The 27261-nt window shown below is 38.0% G+C and overlaps 1 protein-coding gene across 1 annotated transcript in view; it reads right to left on the minus strand.

Annotated features, from left to right (window-relative positions):
• Positions 1-27261, minus strand: part of MMS22L (MMS22 like, DNA repair protein) — a 97923-nt gene that overhangs the window by 50824 nt on the left and 19838 nt on the right. The window contains exons 10-14 of the mRNA XM_075046648.1: positions 26988-27167; positions 20992-21054; positions 13929-14048; positions 13279-13502; positions 10256-10765 (exon numbers count right to left, since the gene is read on the minus strand). Of these exons, the coding sequence (XP_074902749.1) occupies positions 10256-10765; positions 13279-13502; positions 13929-14048; positions 20992-21054; positions 26988-27167 (1097 nt within the window). The remainder of the gene's footprint in view (positions 1-10255; positions 10766-13278; positions 13503-13928; positions 14049-20991; positions 21055-26987; positions 27168-27261) is intronic.

The following is a 27261-nucleotide window of genomic DNA, read 5'->3' on the forward strand; positions in this document are numbered from 1 at the left end:
CTCGTGCCCCTCAATAAAAGATGACACCATCCCCGCTGCAGCGAGCGCTCCTGCTGCGCGCGTAATGGCTGCCGAGGCTGCCGGTGCGTCACCACAGAGCGAACCAGAAGGCTTCTCTTCCTTAACACGGGTTTGCAAGCACACACGTTAAACCAGAGACTTCACACCCCTCTTTGATAACAGCCAGAAATTAATAAAGGAACAGAACTATTTGACAAAAAAAAAAAAAGTTCACTCGTGTTTTCAGAAAGAATTAGCACAGCTGTGTTATCAGAGCCTGCGACAAGCCCAGGGTTACCTCTCTGTTCCCTACAGGGAGGGGCTGCAGCCTTGATGATGTCTGTACCTTCCAGCCATTGGCAGGGTCTCAGCGTTGCCCTAAGGCTTTAATTAACCCCATTAGAGATAAACAGGGCCTTCTGGTTGTGAGAAAGAAGAGAGAATAGACAGTATGTCCAGCTTATCAGAGAACTAAGTAAACCACAAACTGCTTTTACCTTTCTCCACTTGCTCCTCCCAGTAACAATGTCAGGAAGGGACCCCCACAACAACAGGAGATGATGCACCGTTGCAGAGTATGCTCTACTCCTCCCATTTTGGTTTTAGGGAGGATAGAGTGGCCTACTATTTCAGGCTCATTTCACACCGTCCCTGGTTTAATACCACTGGAAAGAAAGCTGGAGCATTTAGGCATTGGCAATTAATGGCACTTGGACTTGCTCCAAGCCAAATAAAACAGGACAACACACCGGTACATGCCCTGTATCAATTAGCTTTCTTTAGAAAATGTCTAAAAAAGCATTTTCAAAGTAGTTTTCTAGACACATTTCAAGGTGAACACAAAAGCACTGAAAACCCAGCACCCTCTTCAGCAGAGCCGCTGTGCTGTGCACACAGTACGAGCCACCCTCGCACTCCCACTCCAGAAATTCTGAGAACTAGTAGGACACAGAAGCACTAAACAAGTTCAACTTCCCCCCCCCCCCAAATAGAAAGGGAAAATTAAACAGAGTGCAGATACTACAAATCAAAATGAATGACAGATTTCCAAAGTTAAATTTTATGGCAGCCTACAGTTTCAGGCACAATTTCTTTACCTTCCAATTTCACTGAGTTTTTGTTTTGTAAGGAAAAGCACAGAATACTGTTTAGGAAGCATCCTTACTAATCAATCACCAACTGCACTGAGCGCTCCTTAATATCAAATCACAGAAACATAAGTGAAGGGCTGGGTACCATCTCAAGTGTCATTTAGGGAGTTCATCTCAGCAGTCTGGTAAGCTTACAAATACTACCCGCTGGCAAATGTTTTGTCAAATGTCTAAAAAGTAAAAAAAAAAAATTAAATTTGATTCCACAACTGTCTCTTGCAGCCTGCCAGAGTGTTCACATTTGCAGCCTACTCTAAATAACCACACTGAACTTCTGCCTCAAATTAAGCCAATTCCTTCTTCACCGGCATGGAGAACAACAACAACTTGTCTTCTTTGCAACATCCTTTTACATACTGGATACTTTCAGCACGTCTTCCCTCAACATTTCCTAGCTAAAACTGGTTCCTTCAAACTTCTACAAACTTCCTACTCTCATAATTCCCTTCTGTGACTCTCTCCGATTTTCTATTCATTCATAGAAATTTTGTAAACTGACATGTCCAGAACTGCATACAGAACTACAGCTACAGACGGAATACACAGCTCCTCTCACCTGCACAAGTTTTATTAACACACGCCACAATGATATTCAAATTTATTTATTTTTTTCTTAAGCTGAGTCACATTAAGTCCTGCTTCCTAATATCGTACAGGTTGTGTGCATGAGAGAAAGTCACCGTTAAAAGTTAGCCAATAGACAGATTTCAATCAAATTTCAAATTTTCTTACAGCCACTATGGTCTTACAAATTCATGTAAATAAATATCCATGTAAATAGCGGTGAAAACATAAGTACCACACCCACGCCCCACTCCCTTTTTAAGATACAACGGAATCCATTTGAACTACCATTGACAAACAATTTTAGTTTTCCTCTCTACACCAGGCAGAAACTGTGCTAGTGCAGGGACAATACTGGACCTTGCAGCCACCTGTGCTGTGTGGGCACCAAAGACTACAAGCAAGGGCAGGACAGACAGATGGGGTAACAGCTATGGTAGCGACCTCACTTTAACCAACCCCAGGTGTGGAGATCCCCTTTGTTTCTCTCACCTCATGGTGCATACTATTTCCCCATACTTTCACAGTATGGCTGTGACGCCAAGCATTCCATATGTTGTATTTCTTCTTCCTAATTTCAGTACTTGCCCTTCGCTATTTCCTCTTGCTGATGATCTCTTTTTTTTCAAAATATCAAAGTAATTTTAAATTCTGGTTCCGCTTTCCATTTGAACACAGAGAAATACCCTGTAATTTTTGTCCACACACAAACTCAGACAAACTCTGTAACTCATTTTCATCTACTACAACTAGTTGTGCTAAACAGTTCCTCATTTTCAGTGATCAGAAGCGATACCATTAAACACTGATAATACCAAGATAATACAAGTAACACTGAAGCCTCACACTAATTACGTTCTTTATGAAAATATTCTCTCTCATTCCCATAGACTTACACCATTTCACAGAAATGTTTGTACTTGTAAGGCTGCTGTTTTCTTTTCTTTTCCTTTTTTGTTATGAATACCCAGAAACAAGTAAACTGCAAGTTGCTTTATGTCCCAGAAGAAATTTCATCATGAGCAAAAGCATCCCAGGGGAAGAAGAATCAAATAGTATATACACAGAGAACAGAAAAACAGTAAACAGAAAACACAGAATGTATTTAGAGTCATCCCTTCTCTTCATTTAGTCACTGGTTTCATGAGAGCACCAAATTGCTCTTGCTGATGAGGTAGTCCCCTAAGTTAGTAGTAAGAGAAGCTGAGGCTGGTAGGTTACAGCGGTCAGTAACAGAATCTGAAACAAATTTGGAAAAAATTAAGCAAGTGGCTTTTTATCATCATTGTAGCTATTACTCAGTTTCCAAAGCACCACTGATGGAGGTGGGGGGAACAAAACCCAAAAGCTTGTTCTACTGAACCGAATCTTTCAGAACTGCACAAACCACTACAATCTGTGTTGTGTTCAGCACCCGGCAGGTGCTTTGCTTGCTTTTCATCCTCCACCATTAAGATAAGTATATTCATGTGTTCAGTTAGCATAACGGAACATTCCTTTGAGTTCGTTCACATTTTTTTTTCTCCTCTTTAAAACATGCAGGCACAAATTAATTCTCCTCTCCAGAGATGACCCCCTTTCACAGGGGCTAGCAATGGAGAAAAGAGTACAAAGGCAAATAATCTGTGTGAAGCAGAGACACACATGTATAGTTCAGTGCATGTAGATGACTCGTCTAACCGTTCCTGAAGACAACGGTGGCTTGCTCTTGTCCCAAAAATGTACACTTGCTATTTTGTCAATCAGGTTTGCAATTCTCTGCTAAGAGAAGAGACCAGAAACTTATGGGAACAGATGGGCAGAGGCACAGAGTGCACTCTGGTACACTAGAGAGCCCGAGAACCTCATCCCAAGACGCCTATCCATCCGCTTTCTCCATCCTTCTGCACAGACTGTCGATAGGAGGCAGCATTGACTCTGACAGCAGCAGCTCTGCACCACAAAGTACTTGGGAGCTAGCTTCATTCTTCTGTCATTATATAAGCAAGATGACACTGTTCTCTAATCCAGCCAAAGCTGATAAGTACCATCAACCTGTCACTTCCTACATTTCAAATTCTAACATTGCAGCATCAAAGAGTTTTTACATTTCGATTTCTTTTGCTGGCAGCGGTCGGTAGCCTCTCATTCTCCCACGGTGTTCTAATGCAGCATTTGCACACCGGGGTTACTCCCAGCCTGAATAGCAGGTCATCCCCTACTCACTGAGCTCATCTGCGGCCCGTGTGCTAGGCAATTTAGATCCAATCAGCCCTTATTTAGCTCAAGAGTAATGAGCAGCATAGTGACACAGACTTAAGCCTGACCCTCAGGACACTGCTCATCAAGCAGTAAAACTGTGACAAAATCATTCATCTTCCACCCGCTGGCAAGAAATAATACTCGCACTCACTGTATTACTTTTTCAAGATATAGGAAAAAAAAAAAAGTCCTGAATTTTCATGATGTGAGACATTAATTTGCAGAAAGCTGAATTCCCTTAAACCCCCCTGTTGCTATGAGCTCACCAGGGGGAAATAGGCCTTAGGAGACTGAAATGGAATAAAGAAAATTGCTTCAGCTTTCTGTTCATTTTAAATAAGCCTTAAATCTGACAAGAGATATCCTAAAGAGAGAAGAAATATATATCTTGTAAGGTAACGAAGAAACAATCAAAATTAAGAGATTAGAAGGCTACTTGCACATAATGGTTTTATTGGCGAAAGTATTTCTTTGTCTAACATGCACAACAAAAAAATACTCCGTATGAAAAGCCATTCTCACACCTCGTGTGAAGAATAAAAGAAGGAAAACTGAGAGGAAAGTTAATTTGGGGAAAATAGTTTCAAAAGTGAGCTACTTCCATCAGAAAACAAATCTGTGCTTTATGTCCTTCAGGGAGCACATATTTCTCTGAACAACTGCAGGGTCCCAAGCAGCAGGTTCTCAGTACACCTGGGTATGATTTTACTCTCTTTTTTTGGTGGATTTACTCTTTCACAACAGTAAGTCTTGTACTGCTGTCAGGTAGGCCACAGAAAGCTTATGTGCGTTAATTTTTGGTAGATAAAATGGATACAATGGATGAAACACAGAAAAGTATTTCCATCTGTAGCACACGGGACAAAGCTGTGTATCTTCATGATTGATGTCCGAGTACTAGACTCCACTTTCTTTAGCTTCAGATGTCTACCAAGACTGGCTTTGTTTGGGCACCAACAATCAGAACGTCCTTTGACAGCTTTTCTTGTTTCAGTTTATTCTTAAAGTGATTCTAAAATAGAATTTTTCAGTTGGAAGGGACCTACAGTGATCATCTAGTCCAACTGCCTGACCAGTTCAGGGCTGACCAAAAGCTAAAGCAAATTATTAAAAGCGTTGTCCAAATGCCTCTTAAACAGACAGGCTTGTGGCACTGACTACCTCTTTAGAAAGCCTGTTCCAGTGTTTGACCACCCCCTCGGTAAAGAAGTGCTTCCTAATGTCCAGTCTAAACCTCCCCTGGAGCAGCTTTGAACCATTCCCGCGCATCCTATCACCGGATACCAGGGAAAAGAGCTCAGCACTCCCTCTCCACATCCCCTCCTCAGGAAGGTGTAGAGAGCAACGAGGTCACCCCTCAGCCTCCTTTTCTCCAAACTAGACAAGCCCAGAGTCCTCAGCTGCTCCTCACAGGACATGCCTTCCAGCCCCATCATCAACAGCTTTGTTGCGCTCCTTCTAAAGGAGATGCTCTCTATTACATCTTAAACACCAATATGAAATTGATTTTAAGCGATTATTCAGCTTTCCCATGGCCACCTACTGATTCAAGAAAATGGGCGGTGGGAAGTGGAAGTGAATATTCTTGCAAACCTGAACCAATGCTAAACATACACAGAAACTTTCTATAACCAAAGTATTAGGTACACAGCTCCAGTGCACACTGTAGCTCATTTCATTCCTTTGTATAGTAATACTCTCAGAGCAGAGGACATACAATCAAAACACGTCAGTTTTAGCTAGTCATCTTTGAAGATCAGAATACAAGGGACAAAGGTGTAAAATGTTTATACCAAAAAAAAAAATTCCTGGAAAAAAAACCCAACTCAAATCCCACAAAGTAGAAGGAAGAGAAAAGAAATTCAGTTTTAATTACCAGAGCCATACCTTAAGGCAACAATTGTAGCTAAGAGCACATCCAGTATTCCCACAAAAGACGGTAACATTACTTTTAAGGATTTAGACACAGCAAACCTCTCAAAATGCTGCTATATTCTAAAGCAGTGCTTGCTTACCATGTCGTAAAGCATTTAGAAACTAGATTTTCTTTACATTCATTCAAACCTCAGTTTTATTAACGGAATAACTGAACTTTAAAAAACCCTAAGAATACTTTAAACCATAGGTCAAGTTAACACAGCAAGGCATGCTTGGTCCCCAAGCATAAGATCTATGTTGTGAAGTCAAAAAAGACAGACATATTTCCTTTTTCCACACAAGTAAACAAAGTTCATAGCAACTTCTAATGTCTTTCTAAGGGTCATTTATTAAGCCTGGGAGATCTTAGAGCCAAACTAAGATCTTCTGACTCTCAGTTCAGTGGTTTAGTCAGAGTCGCCCTCTGTGCTTATCAGTACATCACAGCTGGTAGCTCTAAATATACTCACAGGATGGGATGGGTAAGAGAGGACTCATGCTCTTCCAAACTCTTCTGGATACAGTTTTCAGAAGTTCAACATCAGAAAATGCGTTTTACAAAGACTAACACTAAAACCCCTGAGGGGGAAGAAAAGAAGGAGGGAGGGGGAAGGACCTTTCTATTCTCCTCCTGAGCTTATCTCCTGACTTACATGGTAACAGAGAGGGGGAGAGAGGCTTCTGTTGGTCTCAGAAAGCTTCCCACAGGCTGTTTTGATGGCAAGTAACGCAAAAAAAAATTACAAATGACTATACATTTCCATAGCAAAGATATACTGGATAATCCATTCCTATCGTGATTTCTCTCACAACCTCAAGGCTAGACACACTCTAACAGATAGAAACATCCAGTTCTGCTGTTATCCATGGCTCAATTATTAATGTAACTTTTAATTAGAGACAGGTTTACCTGATTAGTATTCCTGTAGAGCTTATGAAATTTACACACTGAAATTTTCAATAACTTTTCATGTCCTTCAACACTGGCACAACAGTACAAATGGGCATAAATACACAAGAATTGTTTTCAAAACAAAATTACCATTTATTATGTTATTAGGTTTGTGGTAATTCTTATTTCTGCTATGGGACTCAGTAGCAAGTCTCCCTGAAACTAGGAGTACAGCTGTGATTTTACACCTGGGCATGTACTTCCATTTTATAATCCTGTAACTCAGTGGTAATACACTACAAACCCCAAATGCCAGGATGATGATAACGAGAGAAAGCTCATGTCAGAGCAATACTTGATTACAATAAGAGACATTTTAACAGTTCTCAAGCATTTCTTTTAAGAATAACATATTGCAATGCCGGAACCTACTGTTTCCAGGCTCTCAGCAGATTTCTGAGTCTGTGTCCATTTTTACAGCAAGTTCTGTCAAATCCATTAAATGCCTGTATTTTTATTAACCTACAGTTCCTTTTTGTGTCACAAGGCACTCGGATGACGGGTAGTACTAGAGATTTGGAACAAATGAAAACACACATGGGCAAGCATCCCGCATTTACCTTTCATTAAAGAAAAACAAAAAAATCATGATTCTAAAACTTAAAAACAGAAACAAAAAATAAAGGAAGAACTTATGTCTGAGCTAGAAGCTGAATGCTCAAAGTAAACATAGGAAGGAAGCGCTTTGTATTTTTATTTTGGGGAGTTTCTTCATTGTTTACTGTTTATTTTACATATGTTTTTAAAAAGGGGACTGTATTAAAATACAATCTTACACTTCATACTGAATCTCACTATGAAGATCAAATACTTGGAAGTGCCAGCAAGTAGCATCTTGTTTCCAATTATCCACTCACCACATTATCAAAAACTAATAAAAATGAGTTCTCCTACCAAGTCACAGTTCTATTTAAATATATGGACACCAAAATAATCATAATGATAACAATTTAAAAAAACCCAACTTGGTTTAAAAAAAAAGCTTACTTAAAAACAGCCTAAGCATAGGTAAATACAACAATCAAAAGCTACCAGTACTTTTCTAGCAGACAAGAAAAATACAAGAAAAACCTGGAAAGGGTTATTTTAAAACACAGTAGTGTAAAAATGGTGAAGGTGGGGGTCTCTTTTCAGATGCCTTTTAAGAAAAAAGAAAGGAAGAAAACAAGCGCACTTTCAAAACCTTGTATGCCAAGTTTTAGCCCAGAGCAAGTTTTCACTGCTATGTTCCAAACCCTTGAAAATAAAGGTTTATAGTGGAAATGCTGACAGACCCTTAAACATAGCAGCATGAATAGCTATAATTAAAGAGCAGCTTTTGGCTACACCTCACTCTGCAAATGAAAGATTGCCATTTTTACAGTATCCTCAAATAAAAGCAACTGGGAAACCTGGAATGCAATTCTAGCAATCCAACAAGATATGTTAAAGGGGACTGCTAAAACTATTTGACATTTTAAGCTTTAAATACTGAGGCATTTAGTTAACGTAACCAAGTCAGTATTTTCATAATGCTACTTAATCAGCAATAAAGAATGCTCCTGTGAGCCATCATCTGGGGTTTGCAGAAAGTGGCACATGAAGTTATTATTTCCTAACAGCCTAAAGGGAGCCGCTTCTCTCTTTTAATCAGTGATCTCACTTCCTTCCTACCTGTAAATTCCCTGTCATACAGTTATAAAATTATTAGAGTGCAATCTACAGAAAAATTACATTTATGAATGGCCTACTATCTTAAGTCTGCCTGGATTTTAAAAACAGGAGAGAGGATAGCATTGAACCATTTCATCCCTTTCCAAGTTTGCAGGCAGACCAGGCCTAATCAGTCTGGTTAAGCCAAGAATAGTTTAACATCTGGCTGGCACAAAGTCATCCAAATCTTCTGAACCAAGTAAGTGGTTTTAGTGTTGTTTTACTTGTATGGCAACAGAGGACTATTTTCAGTGAGTCTGTCAAAGTGGGAGAGAGAACTAGTAACATTTTCCTGTTCCATACAGCCTGCAGATCAAAGTGTTTTATAAGCGTTAAGGAATTAAGGTTCTCCATAGATGGGATAAATAGGCAGGTAACAGTAACCAAATGTATAAATACAGACGCTGAAATGAAGAACTGTTAAAAACAAGGCTCTAATAATCTCTCACACACCAATTAATATATGAGCGTGTTGGTAATTCAAATATTTCAGCAGACCTTTTTGTAAGAAAAGGTACCAATACTGTCCTGTACTTTGTCTGTGATGACCTGAGAAGTCTGTAATGAACTTCTATGCCCGCCTCTCTATGTTTCAAGAGGATCACATAACCCCCAGTTCTGGAAAGCTTCGAAATAAAGCCAAGTTATGAAATAGGCAACTTTTTCACCAATCTCAAATTTCTCCGTATTTCATCTTTAAAAACAACACAACAAATGCTGTGTATTAGCTAATGGAGAAAATGTCAAAGTATTTTTGAAGTCTCCAATTTATTCCAGTAAATACATTCAGTTGAACTGAAATAATAAATAATAAATCAACTAAACTTAGTTTCGTGCTTCATCTTTTTTTTCAAAAGACTGCCTGAAAAACAGTTGTCTTTGGATGTATAAGCTATTGACAGCTGCAGTCAAACTACTAGACAATAACAAAGAACCTAGTTAAAGAGAGATCTTGCATATGGGCCTCACTATTCCTATTATGCACTCCTCCACAGCTCTTTCCACATATTTCAGTCTTGCACATTTGAAGTAATGGCAGATCAATAGCTGCCTCTTAATATCTTATAGAAAAAAAAAAAGGCAGTTTGGGCTTCAAACTGGAGGACTACTTCTCAAAGGCATCAGTAGACAAAAATATGCTTATTGAAGGGCACTGTGGATGTTGAAAACTGAACTAGTACATCAAAGCAAAACTGCTTGAAAGTGGTAAAATATGATTTCCTTCTTTCGTATTGAACCCCAGACAAGTATTTAAATCTCCATAACTGTTGTATTTGATTGCAACCTTGCTGAAACAGAAAAAAAAAGAATGAAGAGTCTGAAAAATAGAATAGATTCACTGAAGAAAAAAAAAAAACGAAACCCAAAACCAAACACCAAAACCCCCTAACTTAAGTAATTTAGTACAGATAATAATTTTGAAAGTTTCTGTGTCAAAAGAAAGATGGTATTGTCTGAAACAGTAGGAACTGGATGACTTTCTACAGAGCCACTAATTCATAACAAAGTATCAGGGATGTCAAACCTAATGTCCTGAAATAGTAAGGAAACATTTCTAAGATTCTCAATGCAGTGAGGTATTGGTGGATTTTTAAATTTAATGTATCATTCACAGTCCTCCAGACATTTCTCTTTCCTTTTACTCTATTTCAGTAAGAAATTAATATGAACTACAGTTTAACCCTAAACACAAAACCAACATGCCAGTCTATAGCCACAATTTAACTAAATAACTTACCGAAGTCTGGCTAGAACAACCTGAAGAAAATTTAGGACCATACTCAGTTCAGTTCCTCGACAAGCAGGCAGCAGCATAGTAAAGCCGTCATTTAGCAACTTTTCCTCAGAAAGACTCAAGTAGCAGCTGGTCTCAAAAACTTCTTGGACACCATCAATGTAGGTTGAAAGCAGAGTCCACAGATTTTGTTTCTGTGCGTAGTCATTTTTAGTTACTAAAAACTCCTTTGCCTTCTCACGGAAAGCATTTGAGAGTTTCTCAGCTAGGACGCTAATGTCCATGTTCTTCTCAACATAAATTAAAAGGAAAGCAAAATGACCTCTCCAGATGAGAGCTCTCTGAGACACAGTGAGGGAGGATGGAGTCAGGAAATCCAAAAGATCCAACACTCGATTCACTATATCTTCTGTCTCTGCAACAATTGCCAGCATGAGGAACAGGTTAAAAAAGTTCTGCAGCCCCACTTCTGTCAGCTCCTTCATTCTTCTCCGATGGAACTTGGAATAAATTCTACGTTAAAGAAAACAAACAAACAAACAAAAAAAACAAGAAAGAGAAGGTTTCTTAAAGTACACAATTTTCTATCTGCTTGATAGACTAAAATTGTATTTTCATTATTTTAGTTTACAGTTATCCTCTTCCAATAACCCTTAAATCCTAAATATCCTCTTTTCCCTCCCCTCTTCTACTCTTTTGGCTACTGGAACAAACATGCTACTTCATTTTTGGCTCCTAATACAAGGTACATGTTAAGAGTTTTCAACTCCAGGTACAGCCTAACCCTTCTCCCTCATCCAAACTCTAGTACAAAGTTGAACACAGTGTTATGAGCAGATTCTCTCTACTTTGTCTGTGATGGGTGTCTTCCATACCATGCCTTCACATTAAATTTAGCCCATGAGGGCTGCTAGGGAAGGAAGTTGTCAAGTGGCATCTCTTCGCAACAGCAAACAATTCCTGTAACCCAACTTCTTCCCTGGAAAATCCCTTATTTCCATGTGGCACAAAGAAAATTAAAAAGACCAGGGACCCTCCTTCCTTGAGCTACTGATTTCTGTTCTTATGTTATACTGCCACAGCTGCTGTGATCAAAGGCTCACCTACCTAACAATCACTGCAGCAAAAGGGAGAGGAAGATTTCTGATGGACAGCTACTTTTCCACAGTGCTTCGCCACAGTCTGTACTGACCTGTATTGCACACCTACTATACGGACTGTGGACAACAAGTTTGAGAGAAAACAGGGAAACTGAGGCATTTGGGAGAGAAACCACTCTTCAGCAGGAGGATGTTAAGAACCTTTAAGCTGTATTGCTTACAGGACAGTGGCTGATGGTGAGAAGCACTGCTACTTTGCAACTCTGAAGTGGTTGACAAAAAGCAGAAAGCTTTTACGTAAGTGTTTTTTCTGTGATCTTTGCTCAGATCTGGACTTTTAAATAAATGTCACCATTCCTATGACAAAGGAGTGAAATGAAAATGGCTTGCTTAAACACAGACATCAAAAAGTTAAAACCTTGGGTATATCCTTCACCTTGAATTTAAAGTAAGTTCCACATACAGTAGTTAAACATCCATAAATGCTGTTTTCCTATTCTGCTACCTGGAAAAATAGTTGGAAATGGTGCTGAGGTTATCAAATCTAGCCACCAAAAATTACAGCAAATCCAATTAATGTTGTTTAGTAGTAAATTACTACTGACAGGCATTTAAGTTATTCATGCATCAATTAATGCTTGGTTAGCTGCTGAAAACAGAGTTCATCCCAAAATCATAGCTGTAGGCTGTTAAATTTTGCTACTTGTGTAATTGATTTATTCAAGGTAGAAAAAGATGAATACTGGTTGAGCAGACTGACACAGTGTGTGTTGCGTATTATTATTCCCCCCTCTTAAATTAGGGAAAGTAACAAGCTATAATAGCACAAAAATATAAGTGTAATTTGTTTTCAGTAAAAACAGAGCAGGCTAATTCAAATTACTAACTAACGCAAGACACTGACTCAGCATCCAACAACATATTTGTTTCTATGTAGTTGTAGTAATTTTTAAACCTGAACTTTACTGACTGTAACAACCCGTGAAGGTACATAGACATTAGGTACATTTTCCCTTTCTGATAGCCAAGATAACCCTTCTTTCTTGGGAGAAATATACAACATAATTTTGTAAGGTGTGCATACACATGTGCATTTTTAATATATTTATTGCATACAAAAAGATTTTAACAATACTTAATAAAAATTTAATTCTATTTGTTAATACTTAATAAAATATTTTTTAAAAAAATCAAACAAAAACCCCAAAGCAAAACTAATTCTAAGTATTCTATATCCAACGAAAAAAAATTTTGAAGTAAGCACTTTTAATGATCAGTACAATCTCATTACTATAATAGAAGTTTTAAGGATTCAGTAAATATATAAAACATCAGGCTTTTGATTTAGAGCATATATATTTTATGGGTTTTTTATATCATGACTGACCATAACTCTTAATTAGTAAATTCAAAAATAAATTAAAAATTAAAACCCTCACAAAAACAATATTGTGAGAAATTTTGGAAACCATGAAAAAGAATATGGAAATATAAATGAAATTGCAGGCCTAGCAAGAGCCAGTCTGCATGTTCTTGGACAACACACATGGCTTCCATGCAGCTCAGACAGAACTTCTGTGCTTTAATTACATTACCTGTCTGGCAGTAGGGTTGTACCACTGCACAGGTTGCCAGTGTACCAAATTCCTGGCCTGTGGGACTAAGAAAATCACCACAGGCTAGGTGCCAAAGTGATTCTTGGACCCAGCTCTTGGACCCTCTCACAGCCTCAGCTGGCAACAAACTTCAGGGAACAACTGCTTTCTTCAAACTATGAATCGCCCTGGATCCCACATCCCCTTCACTTTCTCACGAGCACAGTACCCCCCCCAACCCCCCGCTTGCTTTGGAATGTGGCTGGAAGGGCCACGCAGTCTGACTGACTAGACCTCTTACAACATGAGGGAAACTAAATACCAGCCATACCGTCCTTTAATTTGTTTCCAAGGATGCACGCCACTGTTCTCCGCTTCCTTCATCATCCGTGCCAAAATGCTGACAAAAATGAAGTAGCTGTTGCTGGACTCGTACAGGGTGGGGATCTGCTGTTCACAACAGCAACTCTTTACCAACTCAAGCATTGACAAAGAAGTTTTACTAACATTTGCCAGACCCTTCAGACCAAGCCAAGGAACAGTAAAGCAACTGTTCTAAAAGAATAAATGAAAACAGAAAAGATTATAAGTAACAGTAAATGCTAATATTCCAAAGGCAATAAGATGCAATCCTTCACACAAACAAAAGGATATGTTCCTAGTACAACTCAAAAAATAAAAATGCATTGTAACTATGTGCAAAGTGTTTTTGCAAGATCTTAAAATAAGTAGTCCTGATGAAAAAATAAGAGTAAGAATATATTAGAATTCATTCTATTATGACACAATGTAAGGGACCATAACATGTATTTAAACATGATTTCCTAAATAAATATAGCAAATATAGGGATACTGCCATTGACTAGTCAGTTTTACAAAAGTATAGCAATCATGCTTTGCTACTGGAGAATCAGACTTAATTGCTCAAAATCAAGGACCATCCACATGCAATTCTACATTTTAATATAGTCATCTACTTACCAGGTTCTTGCTGTAATAATCCCAGAGTATGGTGACAACAGATAGGTTCAAGTCCCAGAAACTACACAAAGTCAAACAGCACTGAAGATGCATTCGTAAGTGTTCCTCTAACACAGCAGTCTTGAAAAGGGAATAATAAGTTTGAGGAGGGGAGCATCACCTTGTCTACACATAAACCCAATATTACCAGACTATTAAGAATAATTTCCAAATACAAAAATTATTTTTAATTTTATAATGTTGAGTAAATGCATCTGCTAATATGAGCAATGAACTAGAAGATAAAAGCTGACAATTACAACCTGCAATCCAGCCAATATAATAGTTCATCATGCACCATTTCAGGCGTCCACAGAGCTGTAGACTCATTAAGATAACAGCCCACTCAATAGGTGAGCCTAACTGGAAACATGACTGCATGGTACAGACCGACCCTCACAAAACAGTAAATGGGGCATTAGCTATACTGAATGCATGAGTTAGCGGAACATTTAAGCGCTTCTGTCATGTAAGTCCAAAGGAAAGCTCATTCACTACTGATACAGAGGGAAGCTGTAACTATCTGAGAACTCATGTTTCTCTGTTCCAAACAGGAGGATCTTTTCTTTCCGAATCATATTCCTTCTCAAATCTCTGCAACATGGTTATACTGCTAACATCCCAGACAGCTCTAAATCAAAGGCAAGTAAGTACCTGAACACCAGAAAAAAAAAAAAAAACCACCAACAAAAAAACCCAGACAAAAAACTTCCGACACCACACCACATTTTTCGTATTCATCAGTTCCAAATTTTGCACACAAAAGCAAGGCGTCTCATAGGAAAGAAAATAGGAAATGCCAAATACTTTGAACACAGTGAAGCATTCAGGTTGTAATAGTGGGATACTGAGAGTGGGATTCATCTCATCCAGCTTTTGATGTCAGCAAAACTGGACTTGCATCAGAGGTAGGATATTAGGAGCTCCATGCTTAGACTGAAAACGTGTTCAATCCAGCCTATTTTAGATATCTACTTTAATATGATAAGTATAGGATGATAAGCCCTGGAAGGGCTTTATTGTCTCCGCTGACTATAAAAGTGCTTTAGTGGACCACCTTCTGTGTAGTTGTCTTAAGGGAAGACTTTTACACATGTAAGTCTAACATATCTCTGGGATAGTAGCGAACTTGTTCTCTGACAAGAGAAACCCCTGACCTAATTCTAGCTTTCAAATACATCCAAACACTATACAGGCCTGGAATTTCTAACTGCATAAAATAAGCTGAAGAGGAATAAAAGGGGTAAGAAAAATAAAAAAAGATACAGGATGAGTTTTATGACTCAAAACCCTAGCCCCAGTGCTGTGGTTTAACCCCAGCTGGTAACTAAGCACCATGCAGCTGCTCACTCACTTCCCCCCACACCCAGTGGGATGGGAGAATCAGGGGAAAAAAAAAAGTAAAAAAAAAGTAAAACTTGCGGGTTGAGATAAGAACAGTTTAATAGAACAGAAAGGAAGAAACTAATAATGATAATAATAACAAAAATAAAATGAAAATAATAATAAAAGGATTGGAATATACAAAGCAAGTGATGCACAATGCAATTGCTCACCACCCACTGACTGATGCCCAGTTAGTTCCTGAGCAGCAATCCACACCCAGGCCAACTCCCCCCAGTTTATATACTGGGCATGACGTCACATGGTGTGGAATACCCTTTTGGCCAATTTGGGTCAGCTGTCCTGGCTGTGTCCCCTCCAGCCTTCGTGCTGGCTGGGCATCAGAAGCTGAAAAATCCTTGACTTAGTCTAAACACTACTTAGCAACCACTGAAAACATCAGTGTGTTATCAACATTCTTCTCATATTGAACCCAAAACACAACACTATACCAGCTACTAGAAAGAAAAAAATAACTCTGTCCCAGCTGAAACCAGGACACCCAGGAAGGGGAATGAAGGAAACCATTCCTCAGATAAATACTGGGAAGTTAACCCCTTCAGTTCCAATTACAATGCTATATCCTGAATTATGTCCCAAGCTCACCTTGCTCAGAAAAGGCTTAAATAAAATAACAATAATAATAATAATAATAATAAAAAAAATCACTGATGCCAGATGATGGAAAAAGATAGCATAAGGCTGTATTGGGGTTTGTTGGGGGGAGCGGTGTGTTTGTTTGGGTGGGGGTTGTTTGTTTGTTTAGTGGTTGTTGTTTTAAAATAGTCTTTCATTAAGTACCTGTTACTGAAAGAGCAGGACTTCTGCTCTTACCAACAATGCTACTTCTTACAGCTTACTATGTCTTAGAGCTGCTTTTTTCCCTGTTTTCAATGCTACACAAAGGAGTTATAACTCATTAACTTATCTCTACCTGGCTATACATTCATGTCAAAAACATTATTTGCTACACTTTATCAGAATACTGTAAACAATTACACCAATCATCTACAATAACTGCTAATCATATCTGCCTTCTCATGAACAATTAAGGTAGGGCGTATGGCTTCTAAAGTGGTCTATTTCTAAAACGACTTGAAAATTGAAAAGGCATTTTCAGTTGCCATAGAAAATTATATATTCAAAACATTATGTATAACAACATACAAAACCCCTGAAATAGAAAAGAAACTCTTCAGGAGAGACTCATTAAAAGATGTACAGAATAGTAGTTCAAATATAATAAAAATGCCTACAAATGAAGGTGACCCTCAAGTATTGTTTTTATTTACGACATAACTGTAACTATTAAATCAGTAGTCTTCCCAAAATAACAATCTTTTATAAAAAAAACAAGGGACAGAACTGCAGCCATTTTCAATAGCTGCTTTTTTTTTATGAATAAAAGGAAGAGTCTTGATATAAAACAAAAAACTGCAGCTGAACATATCTATTTCTCTAGAGAGATCTACCCATGTCATGGTTTAACATTATGAAAGATGTAAAAAAACCAAACAAAACAAAACAAACAAACAAAAAAAAACAACAAAAAAAGAAAACCCCAAACCAAAACACACACCCTTTAGGAAGAGAATGCTTAGTTTTAAAGCTGTAATTTGTGCATAGGATTATGTTTAGGATCTACTTCAACAAACAATGACTGCTTCAGTTAAATTAATTCAACAGTAAATATGGTATTGTGAGCAGCTTCAATTTCAACGATTATTTATCTGTCCAACAATAGTTTTAGAACAGTTTTCAAAACCAGGATAGTACTGAAGGCTTTATCTCAAATTTAATATGAAAGTTCTCCAGACTTCAAATATCCCTGGGATTAATGGACTCTCTCATTGCTCTTTTGCTTAAAATGTTCTCTTGCACTGCTGGAAATACTACCAGAACTCTTGAGGTAGTCAGCTTTTAATTTATCGCAGAGGGGAAGAATACCAGATACTATCAAAATGATAGTAGTATCTAAACACAACATTTTTCTCTTATGACCTCCTACTGTAGTAACAAAATTGGTTTTCTAGAACTCCAACAAATACTTCTGTATCTCTTTTAGAGTAGAATTATACAAAAAAATATAGTGAAGGTATGACAAAATTGAGGCAGAAATGAAACAACATGAAGCATTTATTTTCTAAAATGAGAGAACGCTAATAAGACAGACTGCTGTTAGTTCTTATGAATAAAAAAGCTTTTGATTCTCACTTACAATAAAACTCTGTAACTACAAATTCATCTTATACTGACAATCCATAAATTTAGTCAGTTTGATGTTGCCTAGTATAAAAATACAGCTATGTTAATATTTCTAGTACAGCCTTTTTCATTTTGTAGTACAAATAGAATTGTAAACCAGCTCTACTTTTGTCATTAGCCCAGTAACAGACATCCAAATTACAACAGAAGTAGGGAATACTTCATTTAACTAGTTTCCCCATAAACGTCCTTTTTTGTGATACAGATGGGAGATCTTTCACACGAGCAATTGTCTTCAACTCTATCCATCAAGAATTATAAAAAAAGGGAGCAGTTTCCAGCTGAGAAACTCACCAGTCTGTCAACTGTTTGAAACTCAAAGGATCTATCCAAGGAAGCAGCACTCTACACTTGCACAGGTATCCACTATTGCTCCTATGTTTATTTACAGCTCACAAATAGAGTATTTATGCTTCCCATCTCCATTGGTCCCCTAACCTGAATACCACCTTCACATCTTTTCCTTGGTCAAAAGCAGGCTGACTATAACATCATAAAGAAGGAGTTCCTACCTGGAGACAGGGCACTGCAGCACCCCTCTGCCACCTTCACCTGGACATAGGACATCTCCTCAGGAAGTCTTTACCATCCCCAAAATCAGGCACATCCTGGATGAAGGTGGCTCAGGCGCTCTGCTGCCTGCATGAGGGCTGCCCTCTCTCTGCTGGGAATCACTATACTCAACAGTTTTACTGAAACTACCCAAATGCTGCAGGTTTAACACTGGTTAGTCATTTTTCCATCCCAATACTTAGCTGTCCTAAGGATGTTAAAGCTAACTCCAGTTTCTGCTGATTCATCATCAAAGGTGACCATTCTTTTCTCTACTTTCATGGCACTCCCCTGCCCTCAAAATCCATGTCTGCAACAGTGCCTATTAAATCATCTCTTCACAACATAGAAATTGAAGATCACACAAAGAGAAATTAACAGTTACTGGTAGGATGGAGATTATCAATTTACATTACAAATGTATGATCTGCACCTTTTTCAGATGCTTTTGAATACACAAAACTATGCATACTTGATTTCATCTCCATTTCCTCCCATCCTTTGTATATTCCCATTCTGCTTTTGAAATTAGGGAGCAACAAGCACAAGTGGATTATGAGGTTGATGGACATACTATGTACTGAACATGATAGTTTTTAAGCTCCCATATACTTAAAAATGAAGTTTCTAACCACCAATTCCTGCCCTTTCTTACAAATGAGTGATTCAGCACTATCATTTCTTCTAACTTATTTTGCACAGCTGTTACCGTGCATCTCTAGTATAAATAACAGAGGGTATATGCTGAAAAGGATGGCTCAGGTAGGACTTACTAACAAAATCAAGCCAAGTGTTAGTGGGCAGTATCATCAATACTGTCCTCTTGTTCATTCAAAGACCACTATTCTCCCTTTTGCTTTTTCCTGCTTCTCCATGTTTCATTTCATTATTGACTTCTTGATATCTCCTTGTGCTTCTCATTCCTACATTTTCTGGTCTCAAACATACTCACTCAGCAGATACTTCAGAGATGCAAAAGGATAAGATAAGAGTGACCACATGAAGCTGACAGATCAACAGAGGAGATGGACATGTCTACTGGTAAAAGAAAATCTCCTTCCTAGACACTGTCAAGAAGGCTGGTGTGCAGGGATAGGAAGCAGGATGGGGTTTTTAATAGAAGTACCTACATGTACTTGTGCACACACATATAGGGACTAATGCTCTCCAAGGAGCATCTCCTACAAGCAGCTAACTCCATAATGCAAGAAAAAACAATGAACAAATAAAAAAAAAAAAAAGGAAATAAACTAGATGGCTCCTTAGACGGTTGGTAATAGTTGCAGACATATCCTTGGCAAATGAGGGTTTGTTTTAATTCCAACAGTGGTTGCCTTTGGAAATTAAAACTGATATTTGCCTCATATTACTGTGTCATGACTGACTCATTATTCGAATCTTCTGAACTTGGCCACCTAGCTGCCTTTCTAAACTGTCTACAACTCAATACTTGTTTAACAGAAGCATCAAAAAGCTGTATATTTTATATATATTCAACTTCAGAGTAATCTTTATTCAAAATAATAAACACTCACAAGAAAAGAGGAATATTTTGAAGAAAAACATAATTACAAGTGTCCTCTTACTGTTTCTCAGGTTGCTGATGCACAGAAGATGCAACACAGGAAGGTGGCTAATAAGCCACTCACAGTTTTTATGCCTCTTATCTCATGTAAATCTCTCCAGTTTCTCTTACAGAACAGTAAGCACCCAATAAGTGAAGTCATCACTGTAGTTTTAATGTATATGCACAGTGTGTGTATTCAGTTATGTACTGTGAAATCATTCAAAAAGAGTTAACCTTGTTACATAAACATTAGACTTTATGTATAGCATGATCTTCCAACTTTTTAAATACCCTATTGTTTCAACTATCCTAACAACTACAAGATATCTTTTTGTAAAAACTGTAATTGTAACAAGTATTGTTCCATACTCCAGCTTCAACCGCAGCTGTTGCTGCTGCATGAGCAAGGCAGTAATAATAAAAAAAAGAACTGATTCCTCTTTTGCTTTCAACAACAGAACTTTGCAGACAGTTTTTTATTTCATGAGCGACCAAATAAGAAAATAACCATGTTTATTCTTGTCTTAAGCATACGCAAATTAAAGAAATTATTTTTATAGGTGTTGCTGATACAGCATTTGCAATTTGTACCATGCAACTTCAGAACAAATTTACAGAGCTGCAACGTAACATATTTAAAAACGTGATGAACAGCATATTTAAAAGCATTTTAAAAGGAGGTCAATTCTGACCTCTGGGCCATGAAGCATTGCATTAACAGTTCTGCAGAAAGAAAAATGATAAGGTATGAAATGAGTGCTCAGAAACTAGAACCTTATCAGTAAGAGTTTGATTCAAGCCTGTAAGACAAATTGCTCAGCAAGGCAAGTCACCTTCCCGCTGTGATGAGGATATAGCTGAATTTTCAATGCAACTGACTATCTCCCTCATCATGTCTCCTCAACTTGATATCCTTACATTCAGTATCTGGTTTACATTTTCTAAGCATCCAGTTCTTATTCTGAATACATCTTGTCTGAGTAGCCAAATACCTTCCCTTCCAGGATAATTATCTTTTTCCTTTATCTGACAATTTAGCATCAAGCACAACCACTTTAAAGCAAGTGTAACCGCTAACAAGGAGGGAACTGTATACTGCCATAGTTCAGCTACGTCCAGGATGTTCATTTACCTGTGATAAACACACTAGAATTCCAAAAATATGCTTGTTAGTTTGACTTTGTTTCAAGCACTGTCTTTTCCTGAAAGCATCCCTGACACTTCCCTTGTTCATTATTTCTTCCTTTACACACTTACTTGAGCATCAGTGGATTTTTTAAGGAGTTCTTCCACAAATTTCCAATTGGATTCCTTCTGTTTCTGAAAAATAATGATTATCAGCATTTGTATTGCTCACAGGAATCATTACATAATAACATGAAAATAAGCAGGCAAGAGATTTCCAGAAATATTTCAGTTCATGACAGCATATTGCAGTCATCACTACAACCAGCTTTTTCATTTTATGAACGTCATTGATATCTGTCCTAAAAATTAGGCCTCAAAAATGAATAGAGCCGAAAATAAAGAGTACGCAATTTAAACTGGTTTCAGTGACTCATTTGCAATCCCAACCTTCACTTTTAGTAAAGAAGCAAAACATTCATGCATTTTTGATCAGTACAAGCAGTAAGTATGTCTTACAATTTCTTTCTTTAACATTCTGTAAAAAGGAAGATATAAGGGGTAAGAAGGAGGAGAAGGTACAACGTCACCTTTTCTTGTTTTTTTCATTTTCAATGAAAAAAAACCACTACTAACTCATTTTTCCCAGGCCAAACATTAAGGATTGTTTTGGCCAATTCAGTAAGGAGTTGGCCAGATAGTAATGGCCTATATAGATAAAAAATATAGTGTAGGTCAAATATGGCCCATAATTCATATTCTTCAGCTTGGGAAGACAGATGACTATCCATTTGAATCAACTAGACCATGCTAGTGAAGTAAGATAGTTGTGTGGCAAAGTATATTAAAAAGGAAGAGAAAAAAACATACTTAGGCAAAGCAGGAAAGAAAAGGGTAGAAGGTTTTGCAACTAAGGCTATTTGCCAGGAAAAAAAAATAAAAGGCAACCAAGCCAACAAACTTTGAATTCTAGGAGGTCAAAAAATCATCTCTTACACTCAGCTTGTGTAGATAACTAGATGTGTGAACACAGTACTTTCATCGTTGTCCCTCCTTACTCATTCCCTCTGCTACCACACTGTTAAGCCCTGTAAATTATTCTGCAGATACCTGTCCTTTAAATGTCTGTATCTAGCTTACAATAAAGGGCATCTTATGCTTTGATAATTGAAATATAACTACTTTCCAGCAGCAACACCATTGTGCCCTATTCTCCTCTGCTACTGACTACGCTACTTAATGCTGTGACTTGGTGACAATTCCACAGAACTCCAGAAAGGACTGAATTTTAAAGATGAACTCTTTAAGAAGATGCACTAATACTAACGTAACACAATTTGACTACTTGGTGGCTTTACATTTTTGCACGACAAGAAAAAGAGAATTCTGAAAGACTGCTGATGGTAGCAAGTCCCAGTCTGTAGACTGTTTATGGAACAAATATGAATGAAAGGACAGATCTGCAGGAAGTTACACTAAAGCTGTGATTTCACGATTCAGGAACTTGAGCAGCATCAATTAAGGAGTTCCCACTGCTTCCTCCTCATCCTGGCAGCTGTTCTTCCTGCCCTCACAGCTGTAGCATGCCACCACTCGGTTGTTCTGGTACTTCTGTTTGTGAGGGACAGTGTGAACCAGATCAGTGAACTGACCCAGAGCTTTAGGAGAGAAAGAAAGAATGGAAAAAGGGAGGAGGGCCTGACCGAGGGCATAGAACAGGGACACAAATAATTGCACCATAACAGCAGAAGGCATATCATGCCTAGGGTGGTAAACAGGACTTCTTAAGCTGTCATTGATGCCAAAGCCTTTGTATCATGAAACCAGAGCTAGCATCCTGTCACAGAAGGAGAGGCCACTGCATCAACAAGTAGCTAAGGAGTAAAAGTAGCACTTCAATAATGAGTAAAACCCATTGCACAATCAGCATTCCTAGACAGTTCTGGCTAGTATTTTATGTCATATTTTGACTGCTGTATTTTAGAGCTTGATGTTACGTGAATACCTACACACTGGCATGGTCTTACTGCAGATCCCAAGAAAAGCTAATCAACTGTTCAAAAGCCAGATTTATCAGAGGTGAGTAGATATTAGAGTCATGCTAAATGACTATGAGACCTCTGAATGTCTGGAAGCCTGCTCAGAACATGCTTTTAGCAACCCTATAGCCTAAGGACACATGATTTATACAAAAGGTGTTTATAGCCAAAGTTCCAGCTTCTGCAGTATGCAGATCACCTTACAAGATCTTGGAGTAATCTAGGGCGAACTCCTGACACAAACTGAAATTGATTACAAGAGTGCACCCAGGTTCAGCCCAAACTCAGGAAAAAGTGACACCAATCGCCTGCTGTGCCTTTTTTTTTTTTAGCCTCAATTACCTCTATCTTAACAGACTTGTTTCATGCAAATCTCACTAAATTTACATCCTAACAGTATTCCCTGCTACCCTGGTGATATGGCATGGCAACTGTTTACAATCCATCCTTGTCAGAGAATACATACCTCAAGACCTTACAGGGCATAAAAGTGCTGCTACGACCAAAAACTTAAGCTGAGACCCTCTGGGTTTGCAGGAAGAAACTTTCGCAAGGACTAACAGATGACTACCTGGAAGAGCCATACCAAGCTTCTCAGCTGGAAGTCCATGTTTGCATATCTTGCCATGTAGTCATTTCAGATTATTCTATTCAAAGGCAAGAATTCTTAGCCCCAAGTAATTCTGCCTATATTTCCCTAGCCCATGGTATATTGAAATTGACCCCTGCAATGTTCAGAAGTAGCAAATTTTCTCATCAGGTCCCATTTGGTTTTCAAATGTACAAATCCTGCTTTTCAGAAGAGTGAAGTAGGACCTGAATGGAGGGTTATGGAAAGACATGTACTGTAAAACACTCACAACAGAGTCTCTAAGAAACCTGGCCCAAATTTTCTAGTTTAAAAAAATGGTTTCATGTTTATGAAATATATATTCAATATATATGAATCATTGCATATTTGAAATTATGTTATATGAGCTAAAGGGGAAAAAATAAAAAGAAGCAAGTATGAAACCTATTTAGAATTTTAAAAGCTTTCATAATAACCTCAAGGCCATGCAGACCACATTAAAAAATTGAAAATCTTCCACAGATGACATAGGCTTAGAGGCAATTTTTACTACAGAGCACATGAATAACCATCATTATGACACATCACCCTCCCACCTCTGATCACAGTTAATTAAAAGAAAGCATGTGTCACGAAGCTATCATATCAGATGTTTAACCAACAAAACAGGACTACATTGAGCCCTGATGTAATTCCACTGACTTCACAAATTTATATCACGGTCTTGTAATGTTCAAAGAATGTTTGAGGCTGTAATTCGGCAGGGGGATGGGGGGTGGAGGGGCATTGCAGACTGGACCTAAAGAAAAATGGTTACCATCAACTATCCATGACAGATTACATTCCTGTGGTGTGTGAAAAGGCACTGCTGTTACCAATAGATTTTTTTTGTAAGCACCCATGGCACTTAAGAGAACAGGGATCCCTGGACAAACTCACAGCCACACTCAGAGAAATGCGAAGCACAGCTAATAGTCTGAACATAAAGACTACTGGAAACATCAAGGGGAGCATGCACAGGATGGTCTCATGATTTACAAATCGAGACTTGGAAATTCTCTTCTCCCAGGTGAGCTCTAAGGAAAAAATATTATTTAATCTCAGGCAAGTCACTTCCTGTCACTGCATCTCAGATTCTTACTTTAAAATAAGAACAACAGGAATCCTTTTTTCCATTCTACATCTGTTTGGCTTATTTAAATAATATAGTGCCTGGGGCAAAAAATAATCTCTCATGAGGCTAAATACATAGTATGTATCAGTATGAGATACAGGAAAAAAAAATCCAATGATCAAAGTAAACAGTATCACTGCATTTTGATTAGGGCATAAAATATAAGAAACCCAGGATAAATGTCTGCTTCACACTGGTTTCTGTATTCAACCTGGGAATAACCTTTTCTCTCCATGTAGGTTCCTCTAATAAGCAGGGAGTATAGTAATTCTAATCTTCCCCAATGTCCCTCTGAAATACACTATGGTTTGTGGTCGTCCCCCACTACCATAGTAATGGGGCAAAAGCAAGTGAAGCTTGAGACAACCTTCCGTATAACAATCAGATGTGGTCTGCAATTTTATACTGTATGAATAAGAAGTTGCTTTATTTTGCAATGGTATTATCAGAAAAGACTGAACCACATGATAATGAGCAGCCTGCCACAGGATCCTGAAGGATCTGTCAACCTGCAGGCAGCAGAAGCAGAAGCATCCCACATTGATCAAGTCCTCTAGTCACCAGAAATGGTCATGAGTTTTTCAGCTAAATATTCAAGCAGAGTTACCACACCTTCCCCATCTTTTTTTTTTTTTTTTTTTGACAAATCAGGGAATTTGCAAGATAAAAATCAATTAAAGTAATTCTTACTTTTATTAGAAAGTCTAATTTTACTTAGGATTAAAAGTATTCACAGAAGTTCAACAGTTTTCCTTCCTTCTCTGTTTATATACTAATGCTTTTAAAGATCTAAAGATGGGGGGGGGATTTTAAGTTATCAAAACAAATTGATCAACTAATGTGATCAGACTCTTCCCTCTTTACAGATCTGCAGTTCACAAATGTATTTCAAGGTTTTCAACTTTTCGTCCCAAGTCAGAACAGGAAAACATGGTAAAGATTTTGGGAAAAAGGAAAAAGGGTATGACATTTCCAGTTTTAATACACACTACTAAATTACAAATAATAAAAGACACTTTACAAGTAAGGGCATTTACAAGTAAGGGCATTTGAGCCCAATTTGTGGAAGAAGCCATATATAGCTGGTGCTTGGCAAACTAGGGAATATAAACCCAACCAACCAAAAGAACACCCCACCCCACCCCCCAACTACAATGAGGCAAAAGATCAAAGAACAGAAGGACAGATGACAGAAGATGGCATGACATGATTCTCCCTAGTGCCAAAAACACTATCAGACAAAAAAAGCCCACAAAATCTAGATTTCTGGATCTTCAGCTATCTCTTTGGCTTCTAGTCAGCTCCCTCTATAGTCAATTAAGAAAAATGGTCAGCTTTCGTACCTCTCAAAAAGGATGAATTGCCTCAACAAATGCTTCTTTCCTTGCAAATAAATGATTAGAAACTTAAAACTAGGCAGGATGAAGTAAGAGAATGAAAGAAGCATCAGGGCTTATATGATGCTGGAACTGCAGAAGACTGCAGTGAGGTCCACGAAGGAATGTGATGCATCAGTACCAAGTATGGCCCTATATACATCTTACAGGTGTAGGAGTGGCATATGCAGGTCTCATCTAGGTCCCTTACAGAATGCATGGTAATGTCAAGTCCCTCACAATGAGATTCACAGACAAGAACCTGATTAATCGGGGACTAGCCTGCTCTAGCCAGTAAGAAAATCTAAGGCCACCTTCTAAGAGCAAACATCTTGCAACTTACCGCCAGAACTTCCTAAACTGAAACCTGAATTCAACAGTTATTAAACAGTGTCTATTGGTACCACACCAATACAGAAAATTAAACTGCATACATAAATATATGTGCACCTCACCATGCCATTGCTGCGATGCAAAGGGAATGCAATTAGACAGATTGGAATTTATCCAGAACAGACCTACCACTTTTTTTAAAAAAAAAGTGGCATTAACAATTACACAGTCAATGTTTGAGGTTTATACTTCATACAGTACACTCTAATGTGTTCAGTTCCTAAAACAACAAACCCAGTGAAGCATTTATGCTGCAGGCAGACAGTCTTAAAACATATGCTACATCATTAAGTATATGTGCTACTAACTAGTTGGGATATTTCAAGTTTCCCAAATACAGTAATCTACTGAATATGTGGTGTATAACATGAATATGTCAGGGGCTCCTGGAATGTTTACTGACTTGTACAAAGCACACTTTAACACCACCAATCTTAAAGGACCTTTTTTTAAGGAGTGTGAAAATTCCTATATTACAACATGAATTGTTTTCTGTCAACAAAAATAACCAAGCAAAGTTAGAGACCTGAATAAATTATAACAACTTTTAGGTATTTAGAAAAAAGCATACCCACCTTTTCATCTAGATTTCCATTACGGTCAAACTGGTAGAGCGATGCCAGATGAGTAATAATCCACCAGCTAAAACTCAACGGGTCTTTACACTGAATTGTTTCAAAACCAGACATCCTTTCAGAACTACTTGGCCTTTCAAAAATATTCTTTAGATTTTTGTTCACCAAGCTCCAGAAACACTATAGAAAATGAAAAAGTAAATTTGAAGTGTGTTGAATTACAAAGCCTATGTTAACAATTTTCTCTACAATACTGTCTTATTGATTAATTTGC

Source organism: Buteo buteo, chromosome 15 (assembly GCF_964188355.1).
Source record: "Buteo buteo chromosome 15, bButBut1.hap1.1, whole genome shotgun sequence".
Lineage (NCBI taxonomy): Eukaryota > Metazoa > Chordata > Aves > Accipitriformes > Accipitridae > Buteo > Buteo buteo.